The sequence below is a fragment of the Typopeltis vanoorti genome, chromosome 11 (assembly GCF_054136105.1).
Source record: "Typopeltis vanoorti isolate ZY-2024b chromosome 11, IOZ_Tvanoo_1.0, whole genome shotgun sequence".
Classification (NCBI taxonomy): domain Eukaryota; kingdom Metazoa; phylum Arthropoda; class Arachnida; order Uropygi; family Thelyphonidae; genus Typopeltis; species Typopeltis vanoorti.
The window spans coordinates 39967712-39987019 of record NC_143559.1 but is presented as its reverse complement, the minus strand read 5'-3'; the positions used below and the strand labels follow the sequence as shown (position 1 = coordinate 39987019).

Here is a 19308-nt window from a genome sequence, read left to right as displayed (position 1 = left end):
CTGGCAGAGATAACAGATGTTCCAAAATCTACAGTTACATATTTGTTAGACCAGCAGGACAAATTGTGAGAAGAATGGGCATTGTGTGATGGACAACAGGGAAAATTCAAAAAACTGAAGTGAGAAGGCAAGGATCGAGACATTGAGGAGGCTCTCAATCAGTGGTTCTCTATTGTAACTGGATGAGGCATGCATGTTAATGGTCAAATGTTAAAAACACATCAAAAGAGTTAGCTAGAAAGCTGGGACATGTGAGCTTTAAAGCTACAGATGGTTGGTTATCACGATGGAAAACCAGGCATGAAATAAAATTTAAGAAGGCACACAGTGAGACAGTGCTTACTGCAAGCACTGAACAGTGGAAATCAACTAAACTACCCAAATTGCTGCAAAAGTTTAGTCCTGATGAAATCTATGATGCTGATAAAACAGGTCTGTTTTACTGTGCCACACCAGATGGTTCCTTGAGCTATAAACTTGCTGTGCTGTCAGGTTCAAAAAAAGCAATGGATCACATTATCATGTTGTGCTGCTGTAACATGTTGGGACGTGACAAATGGAAGCTGTGGGTTATTGGGAAAAAGTACCAAGCCTCAATGCTTTAAAGGGCTTAGAATGGACGGTCTATCAGTTTTGTATTATGTCAACAAGAAGGCATGAATGACTTCTGTTATTTTTCAGGAATGGCTAATGAGTTGGGATGCAGAATTTTGCATGCTGAACTTGAATTTCTTCCTGCTAATACCACATCCCTGGTACAGCCACTGGACATGGGAATCATAAAAAAATTTGAAGACATTGTATCACAGGATGTCGGTATGCTACATTCTTGAAACAATTGAAGAAAATCTACTGACAGCATCTTCAGTGGCCAAAGAAATCATTGCAAAGGTTACTATGTTACAGGAAGTACAATTTGTTACAGATAGTTGGCAAGAAATAAGCAGCAAAACAATTCAACACTGCTTTGCTCATTGTGGTTTTAGGAATCCAGACCAGGAAATGCCAGATATGACTGATAATGAAAATAAAATCAATTTGGAACTGCAGCATGTCAAACTACAAAGAGTTTTTCTGTATTGACAATAGCTCTCAATGTTGCCATGAAAATGATTGTGAGGATGCAATTGTTGAACAAATTGCAAAAACTTAAAGCTGGCCTGGCTGGCCGAGTGGTTAGCGTATCTGCTCTCCTGCCAAAAGACTGCGGGTTTGAATCCTGCCATGAGCATGAATGTTTGATTGTCTGTGAAAATACTAGTGGTGGAGGTGGTCAGCAGTAGATGGTGGTGTAGTTGCGGTCAGTTGGTGGATTCAGTGGTGGCGACAGAGTTATAGAGCAGGTGCCCTCCCTCGATGAGTCCTTGGACTCCCTGGAGGTGTCAAATAATGATAATAATAAAGATCCCAAAAGACATGGAAAATAATGAGGAGGACACACCTGAACATGAGTGAGTGACTAACCAGGAAGCTATGAAATTTATTGCTTAGTTACAATGCTACTTGATGCAAGAAGGCAGTCCTTTATCTGAATTAGATACCAGTGCTGATTTTGTTCAGTTGTAGTTTAGAAAGGAAAGTTGTAGTCTAGAAAGGCTAATAATTATTTCTCCAAAATAATTGTTAGGGAAAATATGCTTCTTTGATAGATAAATATATGTATAATTAACCTTTTAGGGATACTGATGGATATGTGTACATTTAGTTTTTTTAAATAAAAACATGGTTAACAAAGGTATACTGAAAGTTTGTTTATTTTTAAATATTTTAGCTTTTTTTTCATAAGATTTCACATAATTGGGACAAATTGTTCTAGTCCTAATATGTCCCAGTTAACTGGAATCCAGTGCGGATGGGTGGGTGTGTTTTGCAGTTTTTAAATTTATTTTTTACATAATCTCGAAATCCTGTTCTAGAGATGAAACATGGAACTTTTTCAAGCCACTTTAGGTCTTCAATAAGTGGGATGGTGATATGATGTGGGTGTTGAAATTCATCTTATTATTATTATCAAGCGAGACCTCCAGGGAGTCAGAGACTCATTGAAGGAGGCCACACACACACACACCAGCTATCATACTTCTTAAATTCATTCACACTGCTTGCACTCACAACATCCAAAGGCAATCCATTCCAATCATACACCACCTTCCTGAGAAAAAAATCTAGCCCTCACACCCTTCTTGGCAGCCTTCATTCTCAGCTTCCAAGGATGCCCTCTTGTCTTTTTCCCACCCTCCATAAATTGAAACATTCCATCAATTGAAATCCTGTATATGACCCTTTCATGTTTGTAAGTCTCAATCATATCACCCCTCTTTCTCCTGTTTGCTAGTGTCTGCACTCTACAAATTCTCAATCTGTGTTCATAATCAGTATTCCACAATCTTGATATCATTTTTAACTCTCCTTTGTACTCTCTCCAGTATATCAGAATCACAATGGAGACCAGATCTGCACAGAATACTCAAAGTGAGGTTTCATCAAGGCCTTATAAAGAGGCAAAATAACATTCTTATCTTTGTATGTGAACATTCATTTCAGCATTGCAATTATCTTTTGAATTATATTTGCAATCTTTACCACATGGTCCTTGAATTTCAACTTCCTATATATTAATACTCCAAGATCCCTAGCCTCATCAGTTTCTTCTAGACTAATCCCACCAAATAATACAACATTGGATGTCTAATCATGCCGAAGTGAATGACTTTACATTTACTCACATTGACCTGACACTCATTTTCCCATTCCCATTCAAATTTCCTATTCAAATCATTCTGCAAGTACTGCATATCAGCAGCATTCCTGATTACCCTACCTATCTTTGCATCATCAGCAAATAGCTGTATGTCACTTGTCAAATCCTTCCCAATATGATTAATGTACAGATTGAATAACAGTGGACCAAGCGCTGAACCTTTTGATACACCACTTGTTACCTTAAATCTTCTAACAAAAGACAATCGCAAACATCCATGCCTGGGATTTTAACCTACAGCTTGTTAGTTTGAATATTGATATATTGTCTACTTGGTCAACCAGAATGTATTGGTTGTATTTTAGAAATAAGCATTCCATGTTTCAGCTGTTTAAATAAAAATGCACATTCACCTGAATAGGGAAATCTTATAAATTTGTATGAATGTTACAAAAATGCCATTGACCTTTGTACATCCAATAGGTTGCTGGCCTTGTTGGCCAAGTGGCTAGTGTATCTGCTCTCTAACCTATAGGCTTCAGGTTTAGATCCCACCCTGGTTATTGATGTTTGTGATTGTCTGTAGGCTGGAGGTGAATTTCATCCTGGTGTGAGATCACCTGCTTATTGGAGGTCTGGCTTGGAAAAAAGTTCCATGTTTGGTCTCTACAGGGTTTTCCAACCAGGTAAAATTAAAATTAGGTAGAGTTTAAAGAGTGGTATGATAGACTTTGTGTTTCTCAGGGGGGGGGGGACCTCCCCTCGATGAGTCTTGACAGACTTTTTCTTAGGAAGGACCTCCCTCGATGAGTCTTTTGACTCCTTGGAGGCATGAATAATAATAATAATAATAATAATAATACCAAGCATTTTAAAAAATTAATAAAAGAAAAAGGGATTGTCACAGATTAAAAAAAAAAATACACCTTGTGTTACTATTTTTTAAATCTAGTCTCACTTATGAAAAGTTCTAACCCTAACATAAATTTTTAACACCCATCATTCATTTTTAGTGCCATTGATAGGCTGAAAGTTGGATAAGCTAGGAACCCTGATTTAGAAACAAACAAAAACAAACAAACAAAAAAAAACTTGAAACATTTTCAGTTCTCCAATAACTGGGTACTAGTTGTATGCCAGACATATACCTCAAGACATTCTGAAATATTCATACCCGCAGCATATCAGTTCAGAGCATAAATGCTCCATTCACTCAACCAGGCTGGCAAACTTAACCTGAATGGAATAGTTGCATTCATTCATTTTATATATATAAAATCAATTTCCAAAATAGTTAAAAAAAAATATAAAACGGGAATAGTATTTACTATTATGAAGAAATCATTTTTTCAACATAGGATGATTTCAACCTCTATCTCACCCACGAGTTTTGCATATTATATACCCTTGTAGCACTTCTTAAACATGCTGCTGCTCTTAGGTACAAAGAAGTTTTTATTATACAACAAAATTGATTCGAGAGACTGCACTTGTCAAGTTTCAACATTTATTAAAATTTTTCAGTTGTAATTTCATGCCTATGTTATTATTAGGATAATGGTAAGGGCTAATAGTTATCACCAAGCGAACTAATAATTATCACTTCTTGAAGTTCAACCTTGTAGCTTTACATTGATATTTATGTTGTCTTTTTATTAGTAACATGTTCACGATAATCCTTTTTCTACAATGACACTGTTGAACTTTTTTAAATGACACTTGTATATTCTTCATTTTGTATTCAATAACACATGTGGCTTAATCTGAAAGTGCAAATGCAATATGTTAGGAAACCATAATCGTTTTTCATTGAAGAAACACTTGTTAGGGTGATCTGTTATTTTTAACATTTGAATTTGAACCCATGAAAATAATAGTAAAATGGATCCTACATTTCACTGCCAGAAGAGAGGGAAACAACTGGAAATTTAAAAAAAATTCAACTTTGAAAGAGGGAGAGGACTATGATTATGAACATGCTGTGCAAACATGTGAATGTACAGGAGAACAGAAAGAAACACACACACACACACACAAAAAAAAGATTTGGTGTTCACAGATTTCTGTTTTAAACATAAAACTGATTCAGATAAAACATAAGAATTAAAAAGTAGTGCATGCCATATAAAATGAGAAACATTTTAATAATATGTGATATATTTAATTTTCATTTAAATGTTTTTAAAATTGATATAGTACTATATGAATTACTACTGAATTTTGTTTAGCCACCCATCACTACTGGAACAGTTCATGCGAGGAGCAGGAGATGATGGTGGCCCACAAGTTCCCGATGATCCAAACGGTGAATACCGGACCAGCAAGTCCATTATTGGACTGCCTGACACCCCAACCTCAGACAGCTATGATGGTAGGACAACTCCCACTACTACTTCTTCCCCTTCTCCTCCTCCTCCGGCGCCTCCTCCTAGAACTGCTCACTACACTATCTACTCTGCTCACCTCCATAATTTGGGAATGTCTGGTAGTGGACAGGTATTGAATCCCTCCCAATATTGGCATTGTTAAAAGGGATAAGAGCTTTGCTTTTTTTTCCCCCTCCCACATGCAAATAATTCTTTGGATCTTTTGATATTACAATTATCCTATTTAATTTGGAATTTTTTTTTATTTTTAGTTTTTTTTATACATAATTTTTAGATGTAGTCTTTCACATTCCGCTTTCATTGAAAGTAACTCTTGAAGTAGATTGTACCGTGTAGGTGATATATTCTCTTATTGTTTTAGGTACAGTGGTTTCTGCCTTAATTAGGCAGAAACCACTTTACCTTGTTCTGCCTTGATAAGAAATGAAGAACATCAAAAAGACTATTACATTTTTGGAATCTGATAAGTCTGGCCTTGCTTCTTGCACTGTTGACACTAGGCACAGAGTTCTTTGCAAGTGATTACTATTTAATTATTCATAAGTTTTTTAATTAACAATTATATAAAATTTGTTAAACTTATGCAACTTGCTACAATTGTTCCTTTGAACTCTTATAGTATAATGTCATGTACTTCAGCTGTGATTGAGACATAAGCTAATATATGCATGATTTATTGACTCATTATTTTGATTAATCTTTTGAATGTAGTCACCGGCCTGTCTCCCTGATGATGTCCATATAACGTTGGATGAAATATATTAATTAAAGCTATGCCCTATTTTTTATAACATGACTAGAGAACAAATTCATATTTGTTCTCTAGTCATGCTTTTAATACTTTTAATACACAATAGTGGTGGTCTGATATATAATTAAACATAAGTGTTTGTTATATTCAGGCTAAGATCTGGAGTAGTACAGTCCTAATTGTAATTTATAATGAACTCGCAAAAGGTTATGTAGATAGAATATGTGCCACCATTATTGTTAAGATTAGGATGAGTGATTAGAATTTAACAGGCATCTTTAAATTTGCACACTCATACCAACTAATCAGATTAAAAAGAAAACAGTAGAATTTCTTAAATCAGTCACTTCCTGGCCATCAGACACAATTAAAAAAAAACTACTTCTGCATTACACTCACTAGCTATGAATTTACAGTTTGCCTAAAATTCATAAGTGGAACATAGTGGTGCACCTAATAGTTGAAGGTATTGAAACTCCCAATTATCATCCAGCCAAGGATCTAGTATTGGCACTCAAGGTGTTAGTAGATTATTCCCTCTCCTATATAAAAACACACACACAACACTTTGTAAACAAAATTAAAAACATCACACTTGATAAAAGTAATTAATAATCAGTTTTGACATCTCTGCCCTTTTCACAGTTGTCTCAATTAGTGACACAGGTCTTCTTTTACAGGACAAATTCCTGTCCATTATTATGCTGCCCTTTGCCCATGTACTGTGTTCTGGTTATTTTGGGTGGCCAAATACTTTTTACCTACAAAAAGAAGGGATATCCATGGGCTTCTGTTATCTCTTCCAATTGCTAACTTTTATATGGAAGCTTTGAGCAATGTGCTCCAGATTACTTTACTTTAATCTCAAAGTCTGGCTTAGGTGAGATGATGATATTTTGATTATCTGACCTCATAGCTACTGGACTTCAGACATCTTTCACAGCCACTTGAATAAGCAACACAGATTCACATCATTCACAATTGAAAGTCAGAACACACTTCTATTTCTAGATACACTTGTCATGTCTTCCTTTCACCATTCTTTCCTTCACCATTTACCATAAGCCTATGTATACTGGCTGACACCTAGTTTTGTTCAAAAACTACTTGTCGTTAACACACTAAAAGCAACTTTAAAGATTTGCTACAATGATTATGAATTAAAAATTATCAGCAATACTTTCCTAAAAATGGCTATAGCAAAAATATTATCAACAAAATTGTTCACAAGGCTGCACCTAAAAGTAAACTAAATTACAATAACACTACAGCTATTCCATACATTAAAGGAATATCAGATAAAATAAACAAGTACTATACAAATACAACCTTAATGCCACTTTTAAACCTGCTGCAAAATTAAAAAACTTATTGAACTCCTCCAAGGATCCCCCTTCCTCCCTTGGCCCACCTTGGCATATACCATATTCACTTCACATGTAACTTGCCTTATATAGGTGAAACTGGATGCACAATTCCTATCAGGAAAAAGGAACATAAATGACAAATTTAATAACTGTGGTAAATCCAGCCTTTCCTATCATCATCATCTTCTTCTTCTTAACTGACTTCTTCAATTTGAAGGTTAGCAATCATGGTACATCAAACTGTCCATTCCTCTGCCATTCTTTTGATCTCGTACTAGATCTTGTTCCCCATCGATTTCTTTACATCATCAACCCCAAACATTCTTGGTCTACCAGGAGATCTTCCTTCTAATTTTTCTTCCAGTATTTCCATACTAGAATTGACTGGAAAAGCACCTGTTCATTACAACACACCAAAACACAGTATGAGCAAAAATTTAAAGAGGCCTGTGAAATTCTAATCAACCACCCTAATCTTAACAGTAATGATGGTCTAAAAATCCCAAGAATATGGATGGCACATAACCTTTTGTTCTAAAAGTTCATTATAAATTCTAATTAGGACTAGTATTTTAAATAATAATATTATTATTATCCTAAGACCACATGGAGTCAAACACTCATCTAGGAGGTCCCTTTGTCATGCCCACAGCTCATATCTTGCCTTAAATCATTCAAATTCTCTGCAGACACCACACTCTCAGGTAAGGCATTCACAGCTTTGCATGCAAAAAACCTGCTGCTCACTCCCTTGTTCACACCCTCCTTATACAGCTTCCAGGAATGACATCTTGTTCTCCCCTAATCTCCCACCATTTTATGAAAATCCTCTTCAACATTAATCCTAGAACAACCCCTTACCAACTTGTACATCTCCATCATATCACTTCTCTTCCTCCTATCCACTAGACTCTGTAAATTGCATCTTCTCAACTGTTCCTCATATTCAACATTCCAGAGATCAGAAACTATTTTAATCAATTGCCTCTGGACCCATTCCAACATCTTTGTCCTTTTGAAAACCAGGTGACCTAATCTACGCACAGTAGGCAATATCTGGCCTAATCAAGGCCTTATACAACGGAAAACAAGAATCTTCTTACTTCTATCAGTCAGTATCCTCTGCATCATTCCCAGAATTCATTGTGTTGTCCTCACAAATTTGGCAATGTGTCTTCTAAATTTTAGATCCTTATCCACCATCACTCCAAGATCTGTTATTTTCTCTGCCTCCAACAATATTTCAACGCTAAACATAAATTTTATATTTCATCTTTGTTTTCCCAAATTTTAAAACCTTACATTTTGCAACATTGAACTGGCATCCCCACTCTCATCCCCATCATTCACTCAATCAGTTCAAGCCTCTTTGAAGGCCAGAACATCTACTCTACTCCTCATAGTTCTTCCTAACTTTGCATCATCTGCAAACAACTGAATATCCCTATCCAGATCTCCCCCAGTATCACTAAGATACAGGTTAAACAGCAATGGTCCTAAAATAGATACCTAAGGACACACAACTAGTGCCTTTCCTCTCCTGTGATATTGCTCCTTCATACACAACTTGCTAATACCTATCAGATAACCAGCCTCTGATCCAATGCACTAATCTAATATCCAACCCCATCCACTCTTGTTTGACTATCAACTTATCATGCGGTAATCTATCAAAAGCCTTTGCATAATCTAAGTATACTACCGTCTATCCCTTTCCTCTGTCCAAGGAAGCTGTCACCTTATTGTAATAAGTAGATTACTAAAACATGACCTCCCTTTAGCAAATCCATGCTGTCCATCAAAGATAATACCATTGTTGTCAACCCAATTCTGGATCCTAGTTCTCACAAGCTTCTCCAACAATTTAACCACAACACCCGACACACAGATAGGCCTATAGTTTGATACTTGAGTTCTATCACCTCCCTTATGAAGTGGCACAATCTTGCTTACCCTCCACTGCTTTGGAACGTGATCCAGTGCAAGACTCATTAAACAGATATGTCAAGGTAGATGCCAACTCCTTGGCACAATCCCTCAAAATACATGGTGATGTATTATCAATCCCACACAGCCTTATTAACATAAAGTTTGTTCAATTCCCCATCTACCTGTTGCTCACTTACAGTCAGTCTCTCCTCCTCATCAACGCTCTCAAACTCTGCATAACATCACATTCACAAGAATCAGAGACCTTTATAAACTGCTTATTATACATCTGAACTATATCCTCTGCAGCAATTGTTCTTATATCAATTTTTCAATCAATTTTATCCTTCCATAATCATTCTTTTTTTTGCTAGCTTCATATCAAAAGAACTCCCTGGGATTTTTTTTTTTTTGCTTCATTAGCTAAGTGCTGCTCATACTGAACTTTTGTTACCCTTTCCAACTAAGTCACTCTCATTGCCTGTTCTCGGTATTCCTCATGGAATTGACTGTTATCACTTCTCTTATATTGCCTCCATAATGCCTTTTTCCTCTGTATCACATGCTTAATCTCTTGAATATCCCCCAAGCTGCATTGATCTCCTTTCCAGCTAACTCCTCATTCCTTGCTACACCTCTTGAGCTACTCATAATCACCAGCCTTGTAGTTAGACATATACCATTTACTCACAGAGGTCTTCATGCTGCTGGCAACCACCCAGGTAATCACTTAATCACTTCATGGCCATTCACCAACTGGAGGGTGATTTGACGCCTCATTTATAATTACATCCTTGATTATACATTTCATGGTCACTACCTCCACATTACCAGGTCATAACAACATCTAAATATTTCATTCTATTCATCTCTATCTCACACTATACTGCCTCACTGCCACTGTTACCTTTTACTCTATCTTCACGAAACACATCATACTCCTTCCATCTCTACTCCTGTCAGAATGTCATCCTCATCCAACCATGTCTCACTTATTCCAACAATTTTTGGTGAACAGATTCAATCAATGCAACCATTTCATTTGCCTTGTTTGTTACACGTCTAGTATTTGTATACAAACAGCTCATTCCTAGATCCATAACAAGTTTCACTGATATTTCAAGCCATTTCTTTTTTTCCTTATTTTAGAATCTTCTTCAAATTCAACTGTTTTCCCTTGATCCCAGGTCATCCCCTTCCCTTTTTGTCTACACATGAATTCACCTTCTTGGAGCTTCTTCATTTATAACCACCACTTCAATCTCTCCTTCCTTACTCTTGTGCTCTTTCACATTGCTTCTTACTTTATCAGATTCATTCTCTGCACTCATTTCTCTACCTTCCAGCAGCAAGATCTCCAAATGAATGACACAAATCCATTCAAATGCAGTCCATCACCTTTATACAATTCAATTCCTTCAAACTCATTTCACACATTAATAAAACTACTCCTTTCTCTTTGCACGTTTCCGCAAACATATTATTATTATTACGGGTATCTCCATGGAGACAGTAGACTCATCGCGGGAGACCCAAACTAGCAAAACAATATCTGTCATATCTCTTCTTGAATTCATTTACAGACGAAGAGCTCACAACTAAGTCAGGCAATGAATTCCACTCGTTCACCACCCTCCAGGCAAAAAACCTTGTTCTGACACCTTTGTTAACCACACTCTTTTTTAATTTCCAGAGATAACCTCTTGTTCTTCCATCACTATCACACAGTTGAAACATTTCCCCTGCATCAAAACCTTTCAGTAATTTAAATGTTTCTATCATATCCCCTCTTCTCTGCCTATCAGCCAACCTCTGCAATCCACAAGCTCTCAATCTATCAATGTAGGGAGCATTTTTTACATCACTCACCAACTTGGTCACTCTTCTCTGAACCCTCTCCACAGCCTCCTCATCTCCAAGGAATCCAGGTGACCAGACCTGAGCACAGTAATCCAAATGTGGAAGTATCAATGCCTTATAAAGGGGAATAATAACCTCTTTATCTCTGGATGTCAGTGTGTTCCTCAACAACCAAGTAATCCTATGGGCAATCTTGGACACCTTAGCAATGTGTCCTCTGAACTTCATCTCCCTATCTACCAACACCCCTAAGTCCTTGCCTCATCAATCTCTTGGAGTACCTTTCCATCAATGTAGTACACAGCTGGTAATCTTTTAATCCCAAAATGCATGACTTTACACTTTACCACATTGAACTGACATCCATTATCTTTTGCCCATTTTACCAGCTTATTTAAATCATCCTGCAAACTTTCAACATCAGCTTGATTTTTTATTGCGCTACACAACTTTGCATCATCAGCAAACAACTGAATATCTCCCTTTAAGCCATTTCCTATATCATTTATATACAAATTATATAATTCATAATCATTCAATATCATTCACAATCTTTGCTCTCTGCCTCATTTCATCACTCTCATACCTGGGCAACACACTGACTATCTTTCCTATCATTCTATTACCTTTTATCCTTCTCAACAGTATGCACACAATCCTGATATCCACTCTTATGTGTCCTTTGTTCCCAGTCAAGTCCCTTTTACCACAACCAACTCTTTTGCTCACTTACTCCTCATATCCAATGCCTGAATCATTCTATTCATTTTGCCTCCAGGAAAACAAACCTTGTGCATTTTTACCATTCACCACGCCTCTAATAATTAAATCCCCATATGCTACTTGCAGGACATGTGTTACCTCTTTCATACAAACATTCATTTTCATTTTCTCACTCTTCAATACATATCTCCAGTTCTCTTCATTTCACTCTGCGTCTGTTTTATCTCTTGCCTCATCTTAACCAACTCAGCTTTCAAATCTTGCATCATTTTTTCACTCTCAATTTTATACCTAGCTATACATGCTTGTTCGGCATCAATGCTGTTCGTCATCTTACAGTTAATTGCACTCTGTTTTTCAATTTCTGCTACATTCGTATAACTTTCATCATTCTTACCACCATCGATTGTTAAGTTCATCAAATTTCTCGTTTGCTTTTTCTGAACTTTTTTTTCCAAATTTTCACTGCTCTTTGCTATCAGATGAGTATTTATCCTTCTCATGGCATTCTCACTACTAACACTTTAAGTTAAATTATGGATTAGACCACCACTGTTGCAGTATTAAAGGATATTATGAATTTGTTCTCTGACCATGTTATAAAAAATTAGGATATAGCTTTCATGCAAGTTATTTCTTCCTACTAGAGGTCAGGCTAGTAGAATAATGGTTGATCAAATCATTGTCACTTTGGCATACTGTTTCATTTGTAATGCGGCTTGTTTCTCTCTCTCTCTCTGTATACATATATATAGATATATATAGATAGATAGATAGACACACACACACACTATGTTGACCTAAGTATTTGGGCACCTTTTGTGCCCAAGTACTAAATTTGCATTTGCATCTTTCGTGCAAATGCAAATTTCAGATCCTGCTACATGTAAATATTCAGTGTGTCTGCATAAGTCTAGTAATAAAAGGAGGGATGCTCTGCATGTTTTGCACTGTACTCTATGTTAAGATGCCATGTTTAGCTGAATTGACACTTTCAGCATAGGATATTAGTTGGGTGTCACATCAGTGGTCTTTCTATCTGTGACATCACTGCTCATCTCAGTATACTGAAATTCACAGTTACTTATGTCATTCGTAGATGGAGAGTTGATGGGGCTACCATATCAGGAAAACACCCTAGGAGGCTATCCACACTCGCTGACTGAGATCAACTAGATCTGTCTTGGAATGTTTGAGCATCCTGCATGTCATCATCAGCAGCAGACCTCACAGGCAACCTAGAAAATGCTGCAGGGACATATGTCTGCAGAGCGTTACATGCCTTAGGTTATCACAGAAGAGCTGCTGCAAACAAGCCACATATCGCACTCTCAATGCCAAACGACATTTGGACTGGTGTTTTTTTCACCATTCCTCGACCGTAGATGATTGGAAAAGGATTCTGTATAACGACAAATCATGCTTCAAAATGCTTCACTCTAATAGTCCTGATTGGATCTGGAGATTTTCCAGGGAACAGTTTTGACAGGACTGCATCACTCCAACTATCAAGTTTGGTGGAGGCTCGGTAATTGCATGGGGGTGTTTCAGTTGGATGGGGGAGGGGGCTTGGTCCATTAGTGGACATGCCCAAAACTATGAGTCTGATAGCTACCTGAACATCCTGGATAACTTCATGCTTCTGATGCTGTGGAAGTACTTCAGCAGTGACCCTTGTATGTTTCATCACAACAATGCTCAATGCCATACTGTGCTGCATGTCCTAAACTGGTTTTTACAAAACAACGTTGAAGTGTTGGACTGGCCACTCAGAGATCAGACCTCAACCCCATCTTTGGGATGAATTAGAATGACGAATTGGCTCTAGACCACAGCAGTCATCATGAGCAACAGGGGTAGCTTTTGCACAAGGAATGGAAGAATATTCCTGTTGTGACATATCAGAAATTGGTTGAAAGCATGTCCCAAAGGATAGCTCTTTTCACTCAGGCCAAAGGTGGTTGTTCTACTCGGTACTAGAAATGTAATTAAAACATTTTTTTTATCACAACTAGGCATCCAAATACTTTTGTTGACATAGTGAGTGAGTGTGTATACTCCATATATATGTATGTGTATGTATATGTGTGTATATATATATATATAGAGAGAGAGAGAAATTTCTCTACATTATAATTCAAAGGTGTGTGTGTGTGTATGCAGACTGCTTGGAAAGAAGTCATTGGACACCATAGTGTGAGGAACAAACAGCCATGGCCACCACCTTAATAAGATGTAGGGTCTCCTTTCACTGCAATGACTGTAGCAATCCTATCAGACATACTTTCACAAGCATACAATAATGAACAATAGGAATTTTGGACCATTCTTCCCATAGGCGTGTAATGAGGTCTTGGACTGCATGGGGTGGACATCCCTTGACCTCACCCAACACCTCAGTTCATCCCATTGATGTTCAGTATGGTTGAGATCAGGGCTCTGTGGGGACCAATCAAGTGTTGTGATGTTTGTGTCCACAAACCACTCAGTTAGAGCAGTAGCAGCAGCAGCCTTATGACACAATGCATTGTCTTGCTGAAAGAGACAGTGGTCCATTCTGTGGAAACACCACAAAGTACGAAGCATTGCATTGTCCAGAATTCAGATACCTCTTGGAGTTCAGTGTTCGTGGCACCACAAACAGAGGTATGAGGCCAAACCAGAAAAAACAGGACCATACCATCACCGCTACCTTTGAATGCATCTTAACCCCAACTATGAAAATAGTTGGGGTTAACTATGAAATACACTGGATATTTGCCATGCCTATCCATCCCTTTGTTAGAGAATTTGTTACTCTATAACACAGCTTACTAAGCATCCGTGTTCTATTGTGCATACTCTTTGCACTGAAAACAATGCTGCATGTTGGTTCAGGTAATGTGGCGCTTGCATATTATGGTCCTACCATGGAAACCCATGTTGTGAGCTTTAGTTCTGAATGTTTTTATGCATATTCATGCACAAAAAAAGATTCAGGGGTCGGAAACGCATTCAGACTCGCGGGCCACATTCAACTTTTATTTTTAATAATCAGGCCACAGGCGTTTAATTAAGAAAAAATGGTGAGTAAAAAAATATTTCAGTTATCAATTTTTATTATGTCAATCTTAAAAAACACAGAATATTTAAAGTACGAGATTACGAGAAAAAAATACAGCATTCTCATAATGACGTCTGATATTATATTCTTTCATAACAGCAACACTATTATGACAAATAAGACAAAGGGGCTTACTCCCATTTTCAAAAAAGACATACCTGCTGTTCCATTCATCATAACCTTCTTCCTTCATCTGCAATTTTGCATTTTCTTGAACCCATTTTTGAAATTATTTTTAACAAATATATATCCTCTGAAAATAACAGTTGATGTTATTGAATTATACTAAAAGACGGACCAGGGAATGTTACTGCAAAAGTGCGCCAAAATCTCAGTTGTCGTCGGATGAAGTTGCCTTTGTTATCCCCACTCATGACTCACACGGTTGTCTTGCGCCAAGTTGCACAGCGATATCACGAAGTATAGGTATAAAATTATTTTTAATTTATTATTCATATTATAAAACATGTTATTTAAATAATTCAACATGCATGCCAGATGCCATGTAAATTTGGTCAACCTTTTATGGGCTGCCAAAAATGCATGTTTGAGCTGCATGCAGCCCACTGGCTGACTCCTGTTCTAATTGATGCCCAAACTCTACAATCCAATGAATTACAGTTTTTTACATATTATCCCTTGTAGCATCCTATGCTTATGTTCAGTGAGTGTGGTGGGTCATCCACTGTAGGTAGCACTTGCAGTTGACTCCCTGCACTTCCATCTCAGTATGTTATCACTGATTGTTGACCTGGGCTGGCCCAATTTGTCAGTTAGGCCTGCAACATGGCATCCTATCACAATGCCTCTTTCAAACTCCATCAGTTCTTGCAGCCATTTCACCTGCACACAGTTGCACTGACTTGGAAGCATCATATTCCTCCAATGTTTACCAGTTACAAACATGTAACTCATTACATGGCACAATGCACCTGCCCATGGGTGATGTCTGTTGACTTCTTTCCAAGCACTGTATATGTGCATACCATAATATGATGGTTGAAACATTGAAAAATTAAAATAATTATTCTTAACACACTAGTTGTCTCCATAATTTATCAAAATGAATGTTGATCATTGTGTAATATAAAAGAAAGGATTGGATGTAAAACTAATTTTTTATATTTGTTCTAGGTATCTTCTTCACTTTTTAATGCTCTATCAGAGCCAGGTTCAGTGAAGTGTGACAAAATGCCTTCCATCTGTGTTATATATTATTATTATTATTATTGTATTGGCACCTCCATGGAGTCCTAAGACTCATCTTGGGAAACTCAAGCTATCAACACAATATCTATTGCATCTCTCCTTGAAACCGTTAACAGACAAAATACTCACAGCTGACTCAGGTAGCTCATTCCATTCATTCACCACTCTCCAAGTGAAAAAAAATTTAGTCCTTGTACCCTTGCTAACCACATTCTTACCCAACTTACAGAGATGACCTTTTGTTCTGCCCCCCCCCCATCCAAGTACTGAAACATTTCCCCTGCATCAATCCTATGAAACCCTTTAAGTAACTTAAATGTTTTTATAATATCCCTTTTTTTTGCCTGTCAACAAGCATTTGAAATCCACAAACCCTAAATCTACCCTCTTAGGGAGCATTCCACAGACCACTCATCATCTTGGTCACTTGCCTCTGGATCCCCTCCACCACTTCCTCATCTCCTTTATTTCTGTTTGTTATGTGTTCTTCAATAACCAAGTAATCCTGTGAGCTACTCTGGCTACTTTAACAATGTACCCTCTAAACTTCAACTCTCTATCTACTTATACTACCCCCAAATCTATGGCTTCATCAATTTCCTGGAGTACAGTTCCTTCAATGTGGTACACAGTTTGTAATCTTTGTCTCCCAAAATCCATAATTTTACACTTTTTTACATTAAATCAGCATCCTTTAGTCTTTGCCCTATTGAAATCATTCTATATCTCCCTTCAAATTATTTCCTGTATCATTTACATACAAATCAAATAGTAGTGGTTCAAGCACAGAACCCTGCCTCACAATATATATTTCTTGCATTGTGATAACAACTGAACCTAGGTCTTTTGTGAAAATCTTAAGGTACATGTTCTGTCATTCTTCCAGCTGTGTTACTGATGAGTCTTTTTATTTATTTATTTATTTATTTTAAAAGATAGACCCATGCTCTTGAAGCTTTTAAACTCTGGAAAGTTCATGTGCGAGTCTTTATCAACATCCATGTCATATGCAGGATTTGAACCTGCAGCCTATTAGATGGAACTATAAGACCCCAAAGCATTGTATTCTTTTGTTAACCATACTCACAAACCACTGATTAAACCCACTACTCCACTTAGGCCACAAAATTAAGAGAGACAAAACAGAAATTGTCATGCCAGTAGCACCCAGGACTCCCAGGTGGTTACCATCTCAAGTACTAACTGGGCTAGGGTTTTTTTTTAACATTCCTTGTTAATATTACTATTATGAACTTTTTGTTATATGAATTTTTTTTTTTTTATCAGATTGCAACTAACCAATTTTGATGACTCACGATATCTTTCAATGCATTTAGTGACTTCCTTTACCTTTGCTTCTCCTGACCTCTGGATGAATAAAGTTCGGACTCGCAATGCAATTCATCAACCATATACACTTGTATGCCATATTATAACTTTGCTTCTTTTACAAGTAAAGTTTATTTCAATTAAATCTACAATATGATGAGCTTTACAAGTTGTCTTACAAGTATGATTCTTCAGCTTAATTTCCTCATCTAAAATATCTCAAGTTTTGTATTAACTCTTTTGAAACCTGTCCATGTAGCTTATATCCATGCTGCTGCCTTATCAAATTGCATACCTTTGCATTTGTTAACATGAAATTTTAAATACCACTTCTTTGTCCACTGTTCCAGTCTTTTTAGAAGTCTGTGAGAGATACTTGTGCCATAATATTAAGAATAGATTATGCATACACACAAGGATGATGAAACAATTAAGTAATACAAGCATACTTTAGTGGCCAAATATTTCAACTTGAAATTTACAGGTATCATCACTTGCAGGAAGGTTATCAAGTACAAGGTAGAATGTTAACAGTGATTGTTAAAAAACAGTATGAGCTGTGTGATGATATAAAAGGAACAATGCAATGTGGGTGTGATGTAATTGATACAAAAAAAAGTTATTGATGTCTGATGAGAACTAGACTTTCCAATTTTGTAGTATAGCAAGGCAGTCATTTTGATTCAGATTAGGATCATGAAGCAGGGCTCTGGCACTCTCCTCAAATAAACATTTGAACTTGAAGCAGCATCAGTGGAGTAAGTGTGTTTTAGACAAGATCTCACCCACATTGCATTCTTCCTTTTATACTTTTTATATCATCACATGGCTTATGGTATTATTTTAAATACTCCATTATTAATGTTCTACATTATACTTTTAGCCTTCCTGCCATTAAATGATCTCCTGTGAATTTCAGGTTGAAATATTTGGCAATTAAAGTTTATTACTTTGTTTCATTATCTTCGTGTGTATAAGAATTCTATTCTTAGTCTTTTAAGATCATCCTATAAAGATTAAGACTAAATTGCTTGTACATACAGGAAATAGAATATTTTTTAACAGTTATTTCCTCTCATTTATCAACCAGTTTCTTACCTATTTCACTAGGTGATCATTATCGCTGGGCACATTTTAATTAGTAAGTTCTGTTATGTGGAATGTTCACAGAGGTTTTGCTGATATTCAAATAAACTGCATCATAATCATTCCTGTGATCCATTGTCTCTGAGTTTTTCATGAAAATTAAGTAGATTTTCCACATTAATCCTCCCTAACACAGCCATGTTTTTACCCTCCTTAATTTGTTTCATTACTTTGTTTATAATAAGAGTATGATTACTGGTCTGTAATTCTTCACTTCATAACGATGGTCAATTGTGTAAATTAGAATAAATTTAGACGGTTGCCAATCAGAAAACAGTATCCCTACTCTCACTGATTTGAAGATGAACAAAAGTGAATGCTTATTCCTTTATTCAACATACTTCTTCTTCTCTCCTGTAGTCCTAAATGGACCGTTGGGTCATTCATGGCTGGTAGGTGATAATTTTTGTTATCCTCCTCTAATCATCTTGGTCTTTTGTTCTTGATGTCAGTTGAGAAAGGGAGAAATTTGTCCATTTTTTGATGTTATTGGTCCATTTTAATTGAGGTCAGCCCCTAACCCTTGGTCCTGGAACAATTCCTTCTAGTGTTTGCTTTGGAATGCCATTAGCCATCTCCACATGTCCGAACCATTTCATCTGTCTTCTTCTGATGACTGTCCGAATAATTTCCCTTCTTCTCCTGTCTATTGAATCAATCAGTTTTCTGACATTTTCATTGGTTTCGTGAGTGGTATAGGGAATTCTCAAAAGTCTTCTGTAAGTTTTCATTTCAAAAGACAGGAGCCTCCTCTCATCTTCCCTCAATAAAGTTCAGGCCTCACAACCATATGAGAGGATAGA

General features: G+C 36.8%; 1 protein-coding gene across 10 annotated transcripts in view; it reads left to right on the top strand.

Annotated features, from left to right (window-relative positions):
• spri (Src homology 2 domain-containing protein sprint) overlaps positions 1-19308 on the top strand; it is a 488442-nt gene that overhangs the window by 247027 nt on the left and 222107 nt on the right. For 7 of the 10 annotated variants that reach the window (XM_090400600.1, XM_090400599.1, XM_090400601.1 and 4 more), the window contains one exon: positions 4930-5197. The exons of 1 other annotated variant lie outside the window; for it this stretch is intronic. In XM_090400600.1, the coding sequence (XP_090256726.1) occupies positions 4930-5197 (268 nt within the window). Of the gene's footprint in view, positions 1-4929; positions 5198-19308 lie in introns of those variants that run through there. 2 more of the 10 variants (XM_090400609.1, XM_090400608.1) reach the window with 2 other exon arrangements.